Source organism: Denticeps clupeoides, chromosome 6 (genome assembly GCF_900700375.1).
Source record: "Denticeps clupeoides chromosome 6, fDenClu1.1, whole genome shotgun sequence".
NCBI lineage: Eukaryota > Metazoa > Chordata > Actinopteri > Clupeiformes > Denticipitidae > Denticeps > Denticeps clupeoides.
Genome location: NC_041712.1, coordinates 8,792,861 through 8,812,260, shown reverse-complemented (window position 1 = coordinate 8,812,260; position 19,400 = coordinate 8,792,861). Strand labels below are relative to the sequence as shown.

The 19,400-nt window shown below is 44.3% G+C and overlaps 2 protein-coding genes across 5 annotated transcripts; one reads left to right on the top strand and one right to left on the bottom strand.

Annotated features, from left to right (window-relative positions):
• Positions 1-1,915: 1,915 nt before the first annotated feature.
• On the bottom strand, positions 1,916-5,714 carry LOC114792618 (APC membrane recruitment protein 2-like). The gene is made up of 2 exons (XM_028983929.1): positions 5,609-5,714; positions 1,916-5,529 (listed from the first exon to the last, which is right to left on the bottom strand). Exon 2 carries the CDS (start codon positions 5,472-5,474, stop codon positions 2,967-2,969), a length of 2,508 nt encoding a protein of 835 aa, XP_028839762.1. The 5' UTR covers positions 5,475-5,529; positions 5,609-5,714; the 3' UTR covers positions 1,916-2,966.
• Positions 5,715-9,438: 3,724 nt separating this feature from the next.
• zdhhc20a (zDHHC palmitoyltransferase 20a) lies at positions 9,439-19,051 on the top strand. 4 transcript variants are annotated; one of them, XM_028984235.1, is made up of 14 exons: positions 9,439-9,606; positions 10,669-10,695; positions 10,838-10,932; positions 11,239-11,359; positions 11,576-11,645; positions 12,041-12,073; positions 12,832-12,952; positions 13,108-13,146; positions 14,439-14,474; positions 15,375-15,507; positions 15,849-15,975; positions 16,044-16,130; positions 16,825-16,910; positions 16,992-19,051. In XM_028984235.1, the coding sequence occupies exons 1-14, from the start codon at positions 9,489-9,491 to the stop codon at positions 17,033-17,035; spliced, it is 1,137 nt and encodes a 378-aa protein (XP_028840068.1). In that variant the 5' UTR covers positions 9,439-9,488; the 3' UTR covers positions 17,036-19,051. The 4 variants fall into 4 exon arrangements, with proteins under 4 accessions (XP_028840068.1, XP_028840067.1, XP_028840070.1 ...); XM_028984234.1 differs by having other exon boundaries at positions 9,443-9,606; positions 16,822-16,910; XM_028984236.1 differs by lacking the exon at positions 13,108-13,146 and having other exon boundaries at positions 9,448-9,606; positions 16,822-16,910.
• The last annotated feature ends 349 nt before the right edge of the window (positions 19,052-19,400 follow it).

Here is a 19,400-nt window from a genome sequence, read left to right as displayed (position 1 = left end):
AACCAGCAAAATAACATTATTCATCATTCCAATGAACCTTTCAGATATTATTGATAATACAGCTTTGTGAATCAGATTTAGATATTAATCGGTAAATTTGACTATTTATCTAATATCAACTGTCCTGTTACTGTCCTGTGAAAAATACTGAGCAGGCTAACAATCATATAAACATCTTCTGGCTACAGACATGAAACACGTTCCCCCATTTACCCTGCCTGTTGCACCCCTGTTTAGGCTTAGGCTACACTGTAGAAGTATTTGTGTTTAAAACAACATTATAAACTTTTTTATGTCATTTTTAATTAGATGAGATGGTTTTAAAAATATGTGTTTCTCTTCTGAAAGCAACATTTTTATGATTTTTAATCCCTGTTCCATATCTGTCACACCGCGCTCATCTGCTCTGTATATGCAGCATGATTAAACCTCAAGGTTACGACTGTAGCACTGCTGCAGGAATCATTTTCAGCCTCTGAAGTGGTGAGGACCTCGTGTTTTTCCAGTGAAACACTCTTCTCACTCTCTCCCTGCTCTGTGCTCCAGGGCTGCTGTGGCTTTGTTGGGGGAACAGAGCCTTGCCTGTGCGGGGCTTTCAGCTATAAATATTCACCCTCTCTTATCTAACCCCCTCTCACCTTTTTTTAACACTGTTGTTCCACCTCTCAGCCCTTTCCCCTGCGGCTGGGTTGTCCTTGGGTCACGTCTGCTGCTCGCCAGTCCTGTACCTGCAGCCACTTCATTGTGCTCTCGCTAAAAGGTAACAGGGCAGATAGTGGTGTCTACAGCCTGTTGGTGTTGGAGGAATACAGCTAGATTACAATGTTGTGGCTGCTCCCCACTTGTTATGCCGCAGCACTCACTCGATCTCGCACACAGAACTGAGACGTCTAAACCCATTATTGTTCGGGAATATTTAATGTGTCAACACAACGAATCCTCAAGCTTAGCAATTAACTCATGTCACATAAAAAATATACAAAATGTCTCCTTTCCAGCGGATACCAGCTTAAAACTGGTGACACAATAACAGGGAATGAATCATGACTATTGGCAAGATGACATTTTTGCTATGACTAGCAGGTTAACCTAAACTCTCCCTGGTTAGAGAAGCGCTCTAGTGAAGCTGCCACAGCAGGAGTCCAGCCCTGCAGTGCCCGGTGACCCGAGAGGGTGGCCATTCGTGCCTGCTCTCATCAGGTCACTGGATTTCACCACAGGCACATCAGGTCACTGCGGGCAGTGGTGGCCTAGCGGTTAAGGAAGCGGCCCTGTAATCAGAAGGTTGCCGGTTCGAATCCCGATCCGCCAAGGCGCCACTGAGGTGCCACTGAGCAAAGCACCGTCCCCACACACTGCTCCCCGGGCACCTGTCATGGCTGCCCACTGCTCACTCAGGGTGATGGGTTAAATGCAGAGGACAAATTTCACTGTGTGCACTGTGTGCTGTGCTGCGGTGTATCACATGTGACAATCACTTCACTTTTCATTTTTTTTCGGTCCTCTGGATCCCAGGGATGCCGCTCATTGTGACGGGAAATCACATCTGATCTTCTGGACCCTCTCTGCTGGACCACTGCGGGCCTTTGTGGTTGTTATGTAATTCCGTAACATCCTACAGAGCTGGGATGCAGATAATGGCTACCAGTCCCTCCGGTCCCTCTCCCTCCCCTCCTTCCAACCCCAGCATCCAGTAAAGCTCTGTCCGTGCTCCCATCTGCAGTGACATCACACACATCACGTCATCCTTTGAAAAGAGCAAGTCGCACAGCCTGCCAATGAACCGCCTGGCTCCTCCTCCACTGAGAAGTGGCGCATGTGTGTGAGCGCGTGCAGAAGCGAAGCCCTCCCGCGCGGGCGTTGCAACCACTGCCCTGCCTGTGTATGCACGTGTGTACGAGACGCTCACGCCACATAAAGAGGATCAGTAGCTGAACGCAGCCACTGTGTTTTATTAGTTAAATAGCAAACAAGACAACACTGAGATATACACACACAAAAATAATCTTTGCCTAAGCATATGTGCATGGGGGATATAGGACCGATAATGGAGTCACTGGTTATAAGCCCTACGGACTTCAACGCGCACACAAACACATGATCCCACCTAATAATTTACACACTTCCTCGCTCAGTTCACTCACAATCCATTTAGGCTTTCCGGTCACAGTCTTACCCAGGGGTCACTGAGTGACCTTAAGAGTCTCTCGCACCCTTGCGAGTGCACCCGTGGTGCCCAGGCCGCATGTCCGCGGCTGTGTGGACGTATGAGCTAATAATCCGGCAGGCAGGCACTGTGTGGTTCAACACAGTGGGGAAAAAAAGACTAAAAAAATGGAGGCAGGGCTGACCGAGAGACGGGTTCTGATCACAGTGGGGCATGCTTTCTGCTACATACATTCAGCGAGATAGCAGGGGCGTCCTGTGGAGGGGGGGAAATGGTGCTGGTCCATACTCTGGGAAAGCAAGACAGGACTGCAGACACGAAAAGATTTACATCAAAAAAAAGTGTCCCATTTTAAAACTGTATTTGTATTAGCACCCGTCGAGACGTTTCGTCTGAGATGTCTTTCTCACCTGGGAAAGAGAGTTGTGCTGTGTCTAAACACTTAGATTCCAAGCAGTGATTAAAATGTTGATTAATCCAAAGGAACCCTGCACCAGTAATCACGACCCCCACCGACTCCTTGAAAGTTTGGGGGTGCTGCAGACGTGTTTCGCCTCTTTCAGGAATCCAGGGGAACCGTATCTGTTGTGAATGAAGGCGTGGCTGCGCTTTCCAGGTGAGCGGTGCTGTGTTTTTTTTTTTTTTTTTTTTTTTAGGGGAGTACGGCAAACCCTCCGGATAAAATTGAATTGCATCATTCCTGTGAAAAAAGGCTTGGCCTTAAAAAGAAAAGCCTGCGTCCAAATACAAAATGGTGGTTCTCATATCTGAGGTGTGTGTGTTGGACTAGTGAAGGTCTCTATTTCCTGGCAGATGCTGTCGTGACGGCCTCAACAGGCTTGCTGACACTTCTCCGGACTGGAACCTTGGATACCGGAATCTTGGTGCGGGTGGCATCGGCTTTGCCTTGGATGGAGTGATATATGGGTGCAGAATGCGCGCCTTGTTTGATGGGGATCTTGGAGTCTCGGGGTCCGGCAGTTGTGCCCTTTGAGGGTAGCCGCGATGACGTCTGGGCAGGAGGGGAGAACTTGTTCTCTTCCTGGGAGGTTGTGGGTGTGGTGGCCGTGGGTTGAGGGACACATTCACCGAACGGGTCTTTGCTGCTGGCGTCTTGTGAAAGTGGCCGCATGCCATCCTCCTCGGGTCCAGGAGTTGGAAGGCTCCAGGGAACCTCTTCTCCATTCGGCTGGCTCTCCCTCGCCTGCTTCCCCGGCCGAGCACCTCCACATATTGGGATCTTACTCAGAGCTGTGGGTTTCACCACAGGGCTCTTCTTCTCTCCCTGAGAGTCCTGGTCTATCACTGCAGACTGGGGCTCATCTTTCAGTTGTGGTTTGGACCATTGACCACCCATATCTTTCTCATCTATTCCCTCGCGACTGGCCAAATCCTCACCTCCGTCTTCTTGGGCTTCTTTCTCCACAGGAACAGGAGAAGGGACTGGACATGTGGAAGGTGGAGGCTGAGTGGAAGTTGAAGCAGGCGGATGCTTTGCAGAGGGAGGTGGCGCTGCAGCAGGTGTTGTGAAGGGAGGTTTTGAACATGGCGGCGAGGCTGCGGGAGAGGCCTGTGGTGCCAGGACTGGTGGGGTTAACGTCGCAGTTGGTGGCGTTATAGAAGCTGGTTTTGAAGGGGCTGAAGGAGTCTGGCAGGGTGCAATGGCTGGAGCAGGGGCAGGTGTTGAGCCATAAGCAGGTGGAGGTTTGTAAGCAGCAACAGCAGGTGGCAATGGCGTGGCAAAAGGCTGAGTAGGTGAAGTAGCAGGAGGTGGCATTGTGGTCCCAGGATATGGGGTTGATTGAATCGATGGGACTGGGCAGGGTTTTGGAGATGAGGCTACAGACGTTTGGCTGATCTCAGGGGCTGCTTTGGCTGTGGACTCCAGGAGGGTTTCCACTGTAACTACCTTGGCAGCATCAGGAGAAGTTGTAGGTGTGCCAGTAACCTTGGCCGGGGGGGTAAGGCTTTTTGTTTCTGTCGTTGCGGGAGGCTTTGTTGGGGGAGGGGGCAGCCTAATTGTGGTGATAATTTTAGGAGGAGGTTTTGTTTTTTGCGTAGATTTGACCGTGGTCATTGTCTTTGCAGCTGATTTGGTCGTACTGACTTGAAGAGCCGTAGGTTTAGCAGGAGGACCAGAGGTTGCTTTTGGGACTGGGGCAACTGGGGCAGAGGTGACAGGAGGTTTGGTCCCAGATGCGAGAGCAGTGGGAGCATCAGTCATGGGGCTGGCATGGGGGATCAGTTTAGTCTGTGGAGGTTCAGTTTTAGGAGAAGGGTCAGCTGACACCGGGCATTTGTTGGTCTCGGTTGGTGCCGGGTTGGGAGAAAGTCTGGCTGAAGTGGAAATAGGCGTGGCAGATGATGAGCTCTTATCTCCACTGTTGCTCTCGTCCCCGCCAGCACTCGCAGCCGCTGCTGCTGCTGCCCCCACCCGGTTGCTGGCCTTCACCCACTCTGCCTCGACGTCCGCCACAATATCACCACAGCCTGTCAGTGAGTCAAAGCTCAAGATTGAAGAGATGTCCGCCAACAGCGTGCTGAGACGATCAGAAGGTGGGTCAGCGCTGGATGCAGTTAGCTGAGATGTTGCCATGGTGGCTGCCTTGGCCTCGTTGGCTCCACCCACATTGGGTGTTTCCTGCTGGCACTCCTGATCTCGTTCAGCATCGGCCCGTTGTGGTGGGCGTGGCGTGAGTGTTAAGTCCTCCTTGATGATTTCAACACTATTGGAGCGAGAAGCAGTAAGAGGTGGCGGACCGTCCTCGTCGTGCTCTTCATCGCGCCTCCTCCAACGTATACTGCCAAACAAACCCTTCAGGCCTTTCCGCTGCCGGCCGCCTCGCTGAGACTCCGTGTGGACCTGCCTGTCCCCACCACCAGTCCCCCTCCGCGTCTTCCTCAGCAGCGATAGGAAGTTGAGAGATTTGGCCGAGGTGATGGATGAGATGGAAGGCCTGGCAGGTGAGACCTGCTCCACGCTGACCTCTGCAACTGTAGGCGGCTCCACCTGAGCCTGGTCCATGCTTCGCTCCACCTCCTGCTGTAGGAGGGTAGCAGGCTCCGAAACGGTGGCCGCCTCTTGTGCATCCTGGGGTGCTGCCATGCTCTCAGATAAACCTTCTAAAGTCTTGCTCCTGGAGAAGGTGGATTTGGGAGCTCCTTCCCCCTTGCTACGCCTGGAGAAGATGCTTGCAACACTGCTGCCTGGTTTGCCTTTTCCAAACAACTTGAAGGCCTTTCTGATTTTTCCTGGGGCTTGAGGGTCGCTTGGTGGTGGTTCGCAGCTCTCCGACTGTACATCCATGTTTGCTGGATCGCTCTGTCTTTATCGTTTCTATCTCCGTATATCGTCTTCAGTGCTAATAATAAAAAAAATTGATCACAATCACAATCGATCTTCAACGCAGAAATGCGTCTACAAAGCTTTTATTATCTTACCTTTCCCCCTTTCCTTTCTGCAGAATGGCGATTGAATCTGTCTCACGGCTCTCGTTCCCTCCCTCTGTCTGTCCCTACAGCACTCCCTCCCTCTCTCTCTCTCGCTGTCTCTCTCTCTCATTCTCACTCTCTCCCTGTGTTCCTCCCTCCTTTGCCTCCGCCCTCTTCTCTCTGCCTCTTTTCTGTGGCTGCTCTTGCAGGTCTCCATGGCAACTGAGGGGCTAAGCAGATTTCGTCAGCAGTGGAGCAGAGCCAGGGGCTGTCATCATCCCACCCCAGACACTGGTCTCCCCTGCTCATTCTCCCCTTTTCTCCTCTCCTGCGCTGCCCCTCAGTATTTCAGATCATGCTACCATTCCATGTAATTCACCTCAGATTCTGGAGTTCTGTTCTTTTTTTTCTTCCTGTGTTTGCGCTGATAGCGTAAAATGGTTGGTCTTTTGTCTGCTTTTGTCCGGTGTTCTGTTTACCAAATCCTGGCATATGCGGATCTAAAAGAGACACTCAAAACCCAGAATCCAGATGAAAGTAAGACCCAACAAACTCCAAAAAAATTGCTACATGTGGAAGTGAATCAAAATCAGTTTAGGCAAATAGGGTTATTGAAACATTATAGAATCCAATTTTATTATGACACACAAGATCTTGCTAAACTGGAGCACTTTCTGCATCCAACACATTCTTCCCTAAGGACTCCACCCTCCTTTTCTCCTCCCTCCTCCTCATTTCAATTTACTTGTACTTCACGTTGGCTTATTGCCTTTCCTTATCAAAAAGCATCATCGTTGTGCATGCCTTAAAATCACCAAACAAAACTGCAGCCCATTTATAGTTTTGCCAGAGTGTTGCGAAACACGGCATTAATAATAAATAATTACGGTAATTGCTTTTCCTTCCAGCTATCCCCTCCAACTCTAAGCTCCAGGTGTCTGAGGGGTTCAATACATTCCCCACCACCAGCAAAATACTCCTCTTCATCCCCACCACCGTCCCTCACTACGTCACACACTACTGTGTCACTAGTCTCAAGTCCGGACATGGCTGTTAGTGGTCCCTATGTGTCATCTCGTTGGGTCATCTTATGTCCTCTGCTGCCCTCCACAGCTCTCCACCACTGCTATTATACTCTGTCCCTGTCACTCCCATCTCCCCTCCCTACACTCCCTTCTTTCTCCTCTTATTCCACCTCATTGACACAAAACAAATGTGCCATTCAGACCTCAAGTGGTGCTTTTAGTGGAACGTACCAAGTGGGGTGGGTGTGTACCAGAGACAGCCACTTCACACACTTGAATACACACACACATATCACAGCCATAGAAAGACAGGAAAATATTCATTTGATTTTGGGTAAAAAAAAAATTGAAAGTGCTAGAACCGGTGTTTATAATGTTTGGTTTGACAGCAGACACATCCTGACTATGCTGCCGATACGGGAAAAGTAAACTATGATAAAGTAGTATTCTTCCGAACTATCGCTCACGCTCTCTGACGGCCATGAGCTCCTGCTCTCATCCTTCCAGAAGGAGGAGTCTGACCCCGCTGAGGTCACGCAGTGGATGCAGGCTGATTCAGCTGGCGCTCTGCAGGGGGCTTACGCTTAAGCCAGGGTAACACACATCACAACACGCATAACGTGCTAGGCATATGTTTTTGGATCCGTCGCATAGCACAGAAACATAATTACAAAAGATTCCAGTGTTACACAAACAGAAGGTTCCAGAAAGTTCAAAATGGGCATGGTGCTTATACTTTGTACTGCAAATACACAAACATTATGTTAAGTCAGGCACTGGAGTTGGTGTATTCTGAATGATTGCAGAAAAGATGGTCTAAATACACTGCTTGGTTGATGTCTGATGTTAATCCCGGCGTCCCTGCAGACTCGATATACTTAGCTAATATGGCCACCAACAGCTCAACCAGCATCTCCATCAGTCCACTGGCATAAACACCGGCCTTGCTACCAGCAGGGCTGCCACAGTTTCACATTTATTTCGAACCCATGGGAGAAAGAATCGCTGCAGAGGGTTGCTTTTTTACATTTGTCTAGTATTTTTAACCATACGCTCTACTTCGAGAGTAGGTCCATCAGAAAGGATGATCTAAGGGAAAAACAGACAGGCAGGGACAGACAGCCTTTTTTCTTCCTCATTTGAACTCTCTCTTGCTGCGTGCTAATTCAGGAGAGGCACAAGATCTCCTTATCGCTCAGATTTCATGTGAGAACAGAGCCAGCATCAGTGCAAACAAGCAGTCTTTGTTCCACTGACTCCGGAGCTACAAACAGCAGTCTCTCCATCTCAAGGCGAACACAGAAATAAGGTGACAACTGAGGTGTCTACATTTGGAAAAGTGTAAAAATAAAAAAATAAAAAAAAGAACATTATCTATTATGTTGTATATATGCACATCATTGATTCTTTATATCATTCTTTATTATTTAATGCTTATAGATGATATAATTATTATGATTAGTGACCTGAAATATGTGTATATTTATATATTCACATTTGTGTCAGACAATGATTGTATATATCCACAATCACACAGGATCGGTCATTTCTGTCTCATCCTTCATGCTTTTAGGCATCCTTTGTTTCTCAGTCTGGATTTGAGGGAGACTGGGTGAGTCAGAGGAGTCTGTATTTCTGACTAAATGAAATTTGTTCTGTTTATGAGAGTGCTACTGTCCTCTTCTGGGCTTCACTGGTTATTACAGGTCAGTAAAGTGGATTATACATATATAATATTAACAAATTATATTATACATAATAATAACAAACTAATAATTATAATAATCATTATTATTATTACAATAGGCGCATGGTGCAACACCAATATTCCAGAATAAACCATGAAAGGGACGAGAACACCCATAGTGACTTTAAAACATTTTAAAAATGAACCTGTGACCAAACAGCTGATGACATGATCAGACATTTATATATGATGTCAATATGGACAAAAGAACTGGGCGGGTAAAGGAGATGGATGGTTAATGCGCTAGATGGTAGTAGCTGGTAGTGGGATGGTAGTAGCCAAGTGGGTAACACACTTGCCTATATACCAGAATACTAGAGTCACAGGTTCAAATCCCAATTACTACCATTGTGTCCCTGAGCAAGACACTTAACCCTAAGTTGCTCCAGGGGGGGACTGTCCCTGTACCTACTGATTGTAAGTCGCTCTGGATAAGAGTGTCTGATAAATGCCATAAATGTAAATGTAGAACTATAGGCCCATCAAGCTGTTCTTAAACATTTGTTCCTGTTACCAGATACAAATAAATACCCAGAATTGATGGTTGTCGACTGAAATGCAAAAGAAAACACATTGAATTAGAAGGTGCGTCCAAGCTTTTGGCCTGTATTGTAAAGCCCCTCTTATTTATACCAAGTGACGAAAGCTCAACATTTTATGCGCTATTTTATTGGTCGGTGCACAATGTCCACAATGTCCTTTGTCATGTTTTTGTGTCTTGTGTGTTATTCCATCTGCACAATGTCCTTTTGCACACTGTGAATCTCCAGCGTCCCTCTGTGTACTTGTATATAGTAAGATGACTATAAAGTATACTTTGACGAATTTTGAAGATTAAATGTAATAGATTATAGAGTTTTACAGATTGTTTTTTTTGGAATTGTAATTCAACACAGCTGAACTTTCTGGAAGCGCCAGCCTGTCTGAGGAGAAACGAGCAGCACAACACGTAACATTTTTTTAATTATTTTTTTTTACATTGCTGATCAAAATATATTAGTGACGGCACATAAATAAAAAAAAAAAGAAGTTGTGTCGGGTCCCGCGGAGCGGCTGGACGGACGCCGGGCGGCCAGGCGGCCAGGCGGCCGGGCGGAGCGCTGCAGGCGGATTAAAGATGGCGCCCTCGCACGCAGTGAGATGCTGCCAGCGGGGCTTATCCTGGATACCTGTCGTCTTCATCAACCTCGTGGTGGGCTGGTCGTACTATGCCTACGTCCTGGAGCTCTGCATATGTGAGTCGTCGTCCGGTTGGCGACAGTTTCGTGCCTCTTTTTCCTTTTTTTTTCCCGGGAAGTTCCCGGTCAGTTCGTACGGGCAGCAGGAAGTAGCGGGGCGACCGCGGCTGTGACCGGCTGGTACCAATTTCTCCCCCAGTCACCCCAAATATTTGGGGGTGGCGCACGTTTCCCGTGCTTTCTGTGACCGTGCAGACTGACGTGTAATTCTGTGCCGTCAAGAACGGTGCGCGCGTTACCGCGTTTTATCGAATACAGCCTTTTAAAGAAGTGGAGCTCTCCATCCCCGACAAATGTTTCAAATGTTTTTTTTTTAATGTTTACACGCGTCTTACTTGTCCCGCCCGGTTCAGTGTCCGTGTAAACTTCGTGTCGTGTAACTCCGTCCGGGGTTATAATGCGGCTTTACTGTGGTGCCGATTATTTCAGTGGAGGAGCAACACCAACACGTCCGTGTTCCCCAACAGTCCTTCACGGTCCCCTGTGTTCCACGAGTTCTTTAGATCCTGTCCCTGTCCCTGTCCCTGGAACCAGTACGAGGTCACTCGTTGGTTTGGCCGCAGGTCATCTAAGCGACGGGCCATGCTTTTAATATCGCTCAGTGTGTGTGTGTGTGTGTGTGTGTGTGTATATGTACATATTTGCTGCTGACACCTAAACACATTTACATTTGACATGACGTGACCTTTGTGGGAAGCAGTGTGACTGAAGAGCTGTGATTTGGGCGCGTAAACGGTTTAAAGATTTCCATAATGCGTAGTGAATAGCAGACGAATCCCACAGAAACCCCTGGAACTGGGCTTTTATTTTTTATTTTTTTGGTCCTAAATGTGTTGAAAGGCACCTGTCAGTCAGTTGTCCTGACGTTGTGGGATTCCTGCTGAGCAGAAACAAAGCTGCCTCACACTGGTGGCCCTCCAGCTGGCACTGCCAGGCTGGGGCTGCCCTGCAAGGGCTCTCAGTGGGCTGTCAGTCAGACAGAGGTGTGTGTGTGTGTGTGTGTGGGGGTGTGAGAGATGCCAACACTTGTCCCTCTTCTCTCTCTCTCTCTCTGTCCAGATACAATTCCTGACATTGCAGAACAAGGTGAGTTGGAGGTTCCTTGGAGCTTTGGAATTTTGTAAATATTCCAACGTTGCACATAGAATAGAACTTTATTCCTTTTTTTCGGGGTTCAGAGGATGCTAAGCTGAAGGTAACCCGTCCTTCTCTTTTGTTTTTCTCCCAGTCATTTATCTGCTCATATTTCACATGATCTTCGCCATGTTTTTATGGTCGTACTGGAAAACAATCGTCTCCAGGCCAGTCAACCCGTCCAAAGAGGTAAGCCTGGGCCGTGCTTGTGTCTCCTCCTCTCCAGGGACGCCCAGGTCTGCTTTGAACTTTCCCCCTACACATGTCTAAATCTAGCAAACTCGAACAGTCAGACCACTGCGACCTCACCGCTGGGCGTTTCCCAGCATGGCCTCTACTTATGTCACCACGGCTGGTAATCACAGAGACGAGATCACAGGGACGTAGTGCGTGTGTGTATGTGTGTGTACGTGTAAGAGAGATTTGTTAGTATGTCTTAACATCTAACGGCATTAGATAAAAAAAAATCTGAAACTGTCTGCCTTCTTTGTTTAGTTCTGTCTTCCCAAACCCGAGAAGGAGCAGTACGAAAAGGAAGAGCGAGTGGAGGTGCAGCAGGAGATCCTGAAGAGAGTTGCCAGAGATCTACCAATTTACACATGCACTGGATCAGGGGGTGAATGCACACTCACAATCGCACTATTCCAACCATCCAGCACAGATCTAGTATTCATTTTTACCTTGTGTGGTGTTGGTTTTTTTTTTTTTTTTTTTTAGAATATGCAAACATGACATTATATTGCCATGCAAATACCTACATTAATAGTGTTAATGTTTGTTGCTGCTGGTATGTTGATTTATCTGATTGTCTTTATCGACTGTTACTGTACAGCCATCCGGTACTGCGATCACTGTCAGCTGATCAAACCAGATCGCTGCCACCACTGCTCCAGCTGTGACCAGTGAGTTTTTCCATTTTAAATGATTCTTTTTCACTCACTAACTTCACTGTGTGTCTCCCATCATGTATTTACTCTCTTGTTACTCAATTTTGTTAAAAAGGATATCAAATTTTCTTTTACGTTTCATATACCTCAGTTCTGTGGATTAGCATTTATATTAGTACGTTTGTATATTACACCTTACAGCAACCGTAATGTAAAACCTGTGCATGTAATTACATGTAATATTCATACTCAATAACATGTGAGATTAATCTAGGAAACATTTACGTTGTTTTAGGCTTACCAGCTCAGCTCTGCAGGAGAAGTATAATCTCTGTCTCTCTCTCTCTCTCTCTCTCTCTCTCTCTCTCTCTCTCTCTCTCTCTCTCTCTCTCTCTCTCTCTCTCTCTCAGGTGTGTGCTAAAGATGGATCATCACTGCCCTTGGTGTGTAAGCTATTCTCAATGCTCCTTGTTAAGAGACCTTTTCAACAAATGCAGCAGCATTAGATAAGTGTCATATTAACTTGGTCCAAATCACAATTGGGTATAGCATCTTAGTACTGTGGGTGTACCTACTTTACCTACATACCTACTTTAAAGTACGAGTCCAAAGAATCCAAATGCTGTGTCACATTTTGTAAATCCCCATCACAACCTAAACACCCTGTTGGATGCCAGAACACATTGGAGAGATTTTGGTTAGGAACGTATCAAAGCAATAAAGGCATTTTAGTGGAATTAAAAAGATGCCTTAGACTCTTTTGGACTTTTTGATGCCTGTGTTTCCTGTCCAAAGACGACCTCTCACAAATAAAAAGAAGAGTCTGTTTTTTCTAATGTTTTCTAGTATTTATAGTAAGTATAGATCACTTTTCCTCTGCTGTTCAATGCTGGAACACTCAGCAGCTCTGGGAGCTCAGAGCTGCATGTCCCTCCCTTTTATGGATGACTTCAACACTTGTCCTCTAGCGACTTAAACATATTTTTACTGATATGTCTGAATTGAACTTTAAATGGTTTTCAGAGAAATCTAAAATAATCTGATGAAAAACTACACATAAAGGTGTGATTAATTAAGTTTTCTGAGCATTTGCTTTTTGTCAAGCCGATGAAAATGGTGTAAAGATCTCGCATGGCTCCCAAGCTCTTCTCGTGTTTGTGTGTGTGTGTTGAGCATTTCCCCCTCCTCTCTCTTCCTGCAGGGTGAATAACTGTGTAGGCTTCTCCAACTACAAGTTCTTCGTCTTGTTCCTGGGTTACTCCTCGCTGTACTGCCTGTTCATCACCGCCACAGTTTTGCAGTATTTCATCAAGTTCTGGACAGTAAGTGTAGCGACACACTCACCGCATTGTGCCTTTTCCTTCTGAGAACTGCTCGCTGATGCCGCCCCGGTGTGTAAAAAGTTTCTATTTTCTGCACCATTAACACTTCCCGCTCTCTCTCTCTCCTTACTGCCCCATCTTTCCTTGCAATGGAGAGTCGTTTTAACAGGAATTCTGGTTTCCTGCGGGCCAAGGTTCTGTGAAGAATGTGTTTGGTGCCTTAATCCTGCAGTATGTCCAAACTCATCCTCGCAAACCTGTGTTTTTGTTTCTGCTTAATTCTGCACGTAGAAGACTGTGGTCAGATGACCGCTGGGTTGGTGTGACTTTGGACACTTCTGCATGAGTTCGTGTTTTCAGTTGCCCACTTACCACACAGTTGTTATTAGCATAGTATACTGTGGTGTGTAGAGGGAAGTGCCGCCACGCACAGCCAGGAGAATGTTCCGTGTTGACCAGAATATAAGATGCTTTAGTTATCTTTTTGGTCTGAAAAAGTGATCTAATCTCATATTTATGGCTTAGACAATATGGTAACAAAAGGAACTTGACTAAATGAACCTCCAGTTCTTAATTGTAATTAAAGAGGCAGTGTAAGTTACTGCCTTCACTTCTAATAGGAAGGGTCAAGTTTTATGGGCAAGTACCTTTTGTAAGCCTGACGGGAACCATGTCGGTTTGAAAGTGAAGAAAATTTTGCAAAGTGAGGATGTTAACTGTACTACTGTTAATTCATCTCAGCATCTTCTGGCCAGGACCACTAGAGGGAGCATGAATACCACCACAGTTTGAGAACAAAGATACTGTGATTTTGTTAGGTGGATCAGAGTAACTGTCACAGAAAATGTGGAGAATTAAAAAAATATATAATAATCTAAGTCAAAGATAAGTCTATATTCCTGTAAATGAAAAATTCAGAGAACATTCAGATCCGTTATGGCGTGTGCTGCCGAGTTTCATGTATTAAGAAAAGTGGTAAGGGTATGTTGAGAGTACTGTATGTGTACATAGAGCTTGGGAAAATTTACATTTTACATTTACAGCATATATAGGAAATATATTTCCCATTATACAGGAAATATATTTATGATTAATGTTAAATGGAGTATTACATTTGTAAGTTGCTCCTGGAAATGTACCTAAATGTCAGTGATTTCTGGTTTATCCTATATTGATCATAACTTGATAAAATGTCATATTCTATTCTAAAGAATCATCATTATTGCTCGGCTCCATGTAGACATAACCTCAAATCTTACTGCAATGCTATTCATATTCTGGTCCTTAGGGGGTCTAATGCCCCTCATTCTCCCCCATCCGAAACATGGATGAAGAGAAGACTAGGCCTAATTTGAATAGCACTGTTTGTGTGTGTGAAACATGTGAGTTTTTCCATTTGTGTTCTGGTTGTCTGTAACATCACCATATCCTCATGCTTTATTCTGTGGTTCTAACATCTCTGTCTTTCTGTCTTAACACTCTCAAGCTTTGCCAAATGAAAGCTATACAAAACTGTCCTGAGGTAAATTCCTTGTAAAGTTGTGTGTGTGTGTGTGTGTGTGTTTGTGCGCATGTGTGTAGAAAATTAGCTGATCGCTTTAATAAAGATACCAGTAGAGAGAAACCACTCCTTTTGTGATGAGGCTATAAGTCTCCACACATTATTTTCCTGATGTTTCCCTGACCCCAGAGCAGTTATCTGTGTATTACAGAAATAGTTCTCAGTATCAGCATCTACCAATACCAGTAGATGTAGATTACTGTGTTTAAATAGTTCTATTCCACAGAATTTCACTTACACATGAAACATAAGACTATGATTGTGCATTAGGGCCACTGATGAATTGTACTATTCTATGTAATAAGGACACAGAACATCACTCGAATAAAAATACACAAGGATACTTGAGAGAATTTATGTCGTCTCTGTAGAGGCTTTTAGAATAATGATTGATCCAGAAGGAGTAGAGCTTCGGAGGGCACGACAACTTTGTCGATGCCACTAAAGAAATCATTCCATGCAATATGGCATATGGACTCATATGATAAATGTGCACTTTTGCACTCATAATATTTTGACTGTATTTTCATAAGAATACAATCATATTCTTGTAACTGTATGAATGTATACTCAAAAACCAATATTATTTATTCATTTATTTATTTATCAGTGGCCCTAAAACGCTGTCGTGTAATACACGTTACTGTGCATCAATTATGTATCTTGGATTGTTCCTGTTTTCTTTTCTTTTTGTATGCTTTGAACTTCATTTGAGCTGAACAACAATGCCATAATTACTGTAATAAAACAAGCAATGGTTATTACTGGGTTGGTAATGAAATAGTGACTTGGTTTAATTGTTATTGTCAGTGGTCAGTTTAGTCTAATGATGGATTCTCTCTCTCTCTCCCACTCACACAGAATCAGCTACCAGACACTCACGCCAAGTTCCATGTTCTCTTCCTGTTCTTTGTGGCCTCCATGTTCTTCATCAGTGTTATGTCTTTGTTCATCTACCATCTGTGGCTGGTGGGAAAGAACCGGACCACAATAGGTACTGTCCTTGTTCCTTAGCTGCATACCCTGAGTCAACATTATTCACCTGATTTTCCTGGTCCTTTCAGGCTCACCTCCACCATGGTATCTGAGCTCCTCATGTTTCAGCTTGAGTTTTTGGAGCCATGTTGTGAATTGTTTGCTAACATTGTTAGCTGCCAGCTGTAGATGTAATGAAGTAATCTTTTTTAAATGGCAATATTTGATTTGATTGACGACCCTGAAACATTGTTTGAGGTTTTATGGTTATGAGTTTTCATTTTAATCTTCTCTGCTTCTAATATCTCTTGATTTGAAGGGAAAACTCCTTTCATGTTTTTCCCCCCCTTATTTCAACAGAGGCGTTCAGGTCTCCAGTTTTTAGAGGTGGCACAGATAAGAATGGCTTCACACTGGGCTTCTCTAAAAATGTTGCTGAAGTTTTTGGAGATGAGAAGAAGCTTTGGTTCTTGCCAATCTACACCAGGTAAAACAAGATTAGACTGGGATTTCATTTTTTGGACCTCATAAGATGAATTCCTTTGTGTCTTTTAGTCAAGGCGATGGATACACGTTCCCCACCCGACTGGTGACTACGGATTGTGAACAGCAGACTCTGTACCATCAGCACATCTCCAAATGGTAGAGTCAGCTCTTGCTTTTGTACTTTGCCCAGGTTACCAGATTACCATTTATGGGTCTGTTGTCCTGTCTATCCTTTTTTGAACAAAACTGACTCCTCAATACTATAAAGGCAATGTGGAAAATAAACTCACAAAAATATTGTAAACCAAGTAGAATCTTTCATATTTTAGGGTCGATTCAGTAAACCTTTGCTATGATGACAGCATTTCACTCTTGGCATCTCTCAGCCGCCTCAATTTAGACAATGGGGATGGTTTTATTATGATTACTTTCAGCTTTTTCTTGACTGAATAATCCAATTCATTAACCTACTTTGTGTATTGTAGATGCTTTAAAACAGCGTCTATGGTAGCCTCCATATAGTGTGTGCTGAACCTTTGGCTGGTTGTGTATATTCAGTATTTTCAGAATATTGCTGGACAGCTGTTTATGAAATGATCATGCTAATTTTACAATGGAAGAAAAATAAGATCTTTATATATCCTGCATTGAGCCTGAAGAAGACTATGTGATTATTACAGGCACATTACAGGCACCAGTCATATTTTATCTACTGTGTTGTCAGATTCGCTGCGACGTTCCTCAGCAGGTCATTGGATTATTCCGTTGTAGCAGGTTTCATCAACAGTTCCTTATGGCTGCCAGATGAGTGTGGGGGGGCTGATAATGTGATTTGTTCACCTGACAGCAGTACAGATGGTGAAACCAATGGCAGGCTGGTTGGCAGTGACGGAGTCCACAGCGAAGAGCAAAAAGAGGATGTGGCGACCATGAACGGTCAGTGACTTGAGGCGGCAGTGTCCCATCTGTGATCCTGTTGACCTGTGAACTGACCCCTTTGAATTCTGTGTTTTAAAGATGAAGGTCCAATGGTTGCCGTCACCATGGAGAACGAATCTTGATCTCTCCTGCCTTAAACTCAGATGCATCTCCTCATCTCCATGGAAACCCTCCGTACATGTCACCCACCGAGTGCAGAGAAAACCCCTGCTTGCCTCATAAAGGATTTCCTCTTCCTCTTTACTATAGATACGCCCACCGTTTTCTTTCAGTAACCATCAATTTTCTGTAATTCTTCTTGGGTGTTCACACACACTGACACACACACACACACGTCTTTGTTATGAACCAAAGACAATGTTTTTTCAGATGTTTACTACTAAGCTCTTCAATGGCTTTCAGCTCTTTATAAGCCAAATATGTGAAAGATACGTGCACCTCAATCTCAAAGTCCATACGGATTGGGAAAGAACATCTTTCAGCATTAAGACTGCAAATGTCCCATTATGTCAGATGTTTCAGGCTGAAAGAGTGACATGGCACATGTCTGCAGAGCACACGGCTTAAGTCATGAAAGGTCCCCCATTTCCAAAATAACATGAAATACGTAACAAATGATACATTTCATGATAAATGTCACTTCACTTTATAACCTGAAACGGAGGTGTGATGTTTCCTCAGACAGTTCTTGTTGTGTGATCCTTTAAACAGATGCTGTAATTGTGTTTGTAGTCTACGTTTTTTAAAGATGTTGATTAATTACTGATGAGTATATGTAGGTGTACTGAACTCAGCCTGCAGACCAGAGCTTCCCCACCTGCACAGTGCCTTCTCTCCAGCGCTGACATAAATTCGGGGCTGCGTTTTTCTCTCACACACACACACGCACAGGAACTCATGGGGTGGTCTGTTTACACTTTTGAATTTTCACTGTGCTCAAATTCTTATCAGCAATCTAATACCAATATGTTGGCATTTGGGACATTTTGTGCAGTATTGTACCTGGATATTCAAAACACACTATCTAGCTTGACTGTTTATGATCAGTTTACATGTCTGATGTGAGATGTCAGAAGAGATTCAGCAGGAAATAGTCTTTGTGCTTGGTAATTTATGCATACCTATATATATATTATGAAATATTTAAACTTTAAAAAAAAGGGAAGTTGGAGGAAAATAATGTGTTTACAGTAATACTTAGAAAGTTTTTAATTGATCTCCCGTTTAATCACTTAACTGAGGCGCACTTGACATGCAGTGTCTTTGCTGTGACCACATGGCTACACCAGCACACTGCACCCTCCAGCCAGACTCCAGCCACTTGACCATAGCAGTGTTCAGACCCCACCCTGTCTTGTGTAGAGGCTCCTTATAAAGAGACGTAGAGACATAACATTCGATTCTGTTGTATTCAGGAGGTCCATTGTCCGGAGGCAGCATAGTATCTCTGACCTCTTGACCTCTGTATGGTTCACTGTGATTTGTCACACCAAAGGGCTTACGTCCTGGCCCAGGCTAGGTTGTTGGATTTATGTAAACCCCCAGGGGCCACGGTCAGTACTAATTCCACTGTTGTGTGGAATTAGGAAGATTAATATTTTTTCCCCTGGTGCTGCCGTAAAGTGGCAGCATTCTGGAAGCTGGAATTCTGTGTTTTCTGTTATGGGATGAAGTGGATTTGCACAGTTCACGTGACACGCGGCAGACCGTGGTATTATAATGCATGTTCGGTTTACAGCAGTGAGTGTGCATTTCAGCTGATTAGGGATTTGGTGCTAGTATTGGCAAAAGAAAAAGATGGATTAAACAGTGTATATTTTTGTTTGCATTAATAACTTTTTTTGTAACTGGAATACCAAATAAGTTTATGCAAGAAATACCATTCATTTTACAATTGTATTATTACTTTTTAATTAAAAATGTAGAATTTTGTAATCACGACTTCCTGTTTTGCACATATGGTATTCTTCTGGCTTCTTTCCTAATTATCTGCAGGCCAGTTTGGGTTGATGAAGTCATTTCCAGAAATGGTCTGAGGTCTAAACTCATTTCATGTTTAATGTCTGTATTTTGTAGCTCACACAGCAACACACCTCATAAAATGTGGTGATTTACTAATAAAGGAATTTTCAGATGTGCTTATGACTTTTTTTTTTTTCCCCAGTCTATGGTGTGTTAATCCTGGGGTAAAGTAAAATTAATCATGGCTAGGTGCTGCAGATATAAAAAATTTTTACTAATTTGAAAATTATGCATTTGTGATCTCTCCAGTGTTTATGCCAGTTCCATATCCAAATATATGACCCATGTCATATTTTACCATTCCATAAAATTTAAATGAACACTGAAAGGACATTTAACACACTATACACCACTACTCATCTTTCAACGTCCCTCCATTTTCCCATTGACCACTATTCATTTTTCTTTCTAGTCATTCCTGAATTATTTAAATTCACAATTATCATTATGGGTCCATGTTTCTTG

Coding starts and splice junctions, on each gene's coding strand:
- LOC114792618 (XM_028983929.1), bottom strand. CDS start 5,474: ATGGATGTACAGTCGGAGAGCTGCGAACCACCACCAAGCGACCCTCAA.
- zdhhc20a (XM_028984234.1), top strand. CDS start 9,489: ATGGCGCCCTCGCACGCAGTGAGATGCTGCCAGCGGGGCTTATCCTGG. Junction 10,696..10,837: donor TCCTGACATTGCAGAACAAG/GTGAGTTGGAGG, acceptor TTTTTCTCCCAG/TCATTTATCTGCTCATATTT. Junction 14,475..15,374: donor CTATACAAAACTGTCCTGAG/GTAAATTCCTTG, acceptor CCACTCACACAG/AATCAGCTACCAGACACTCA.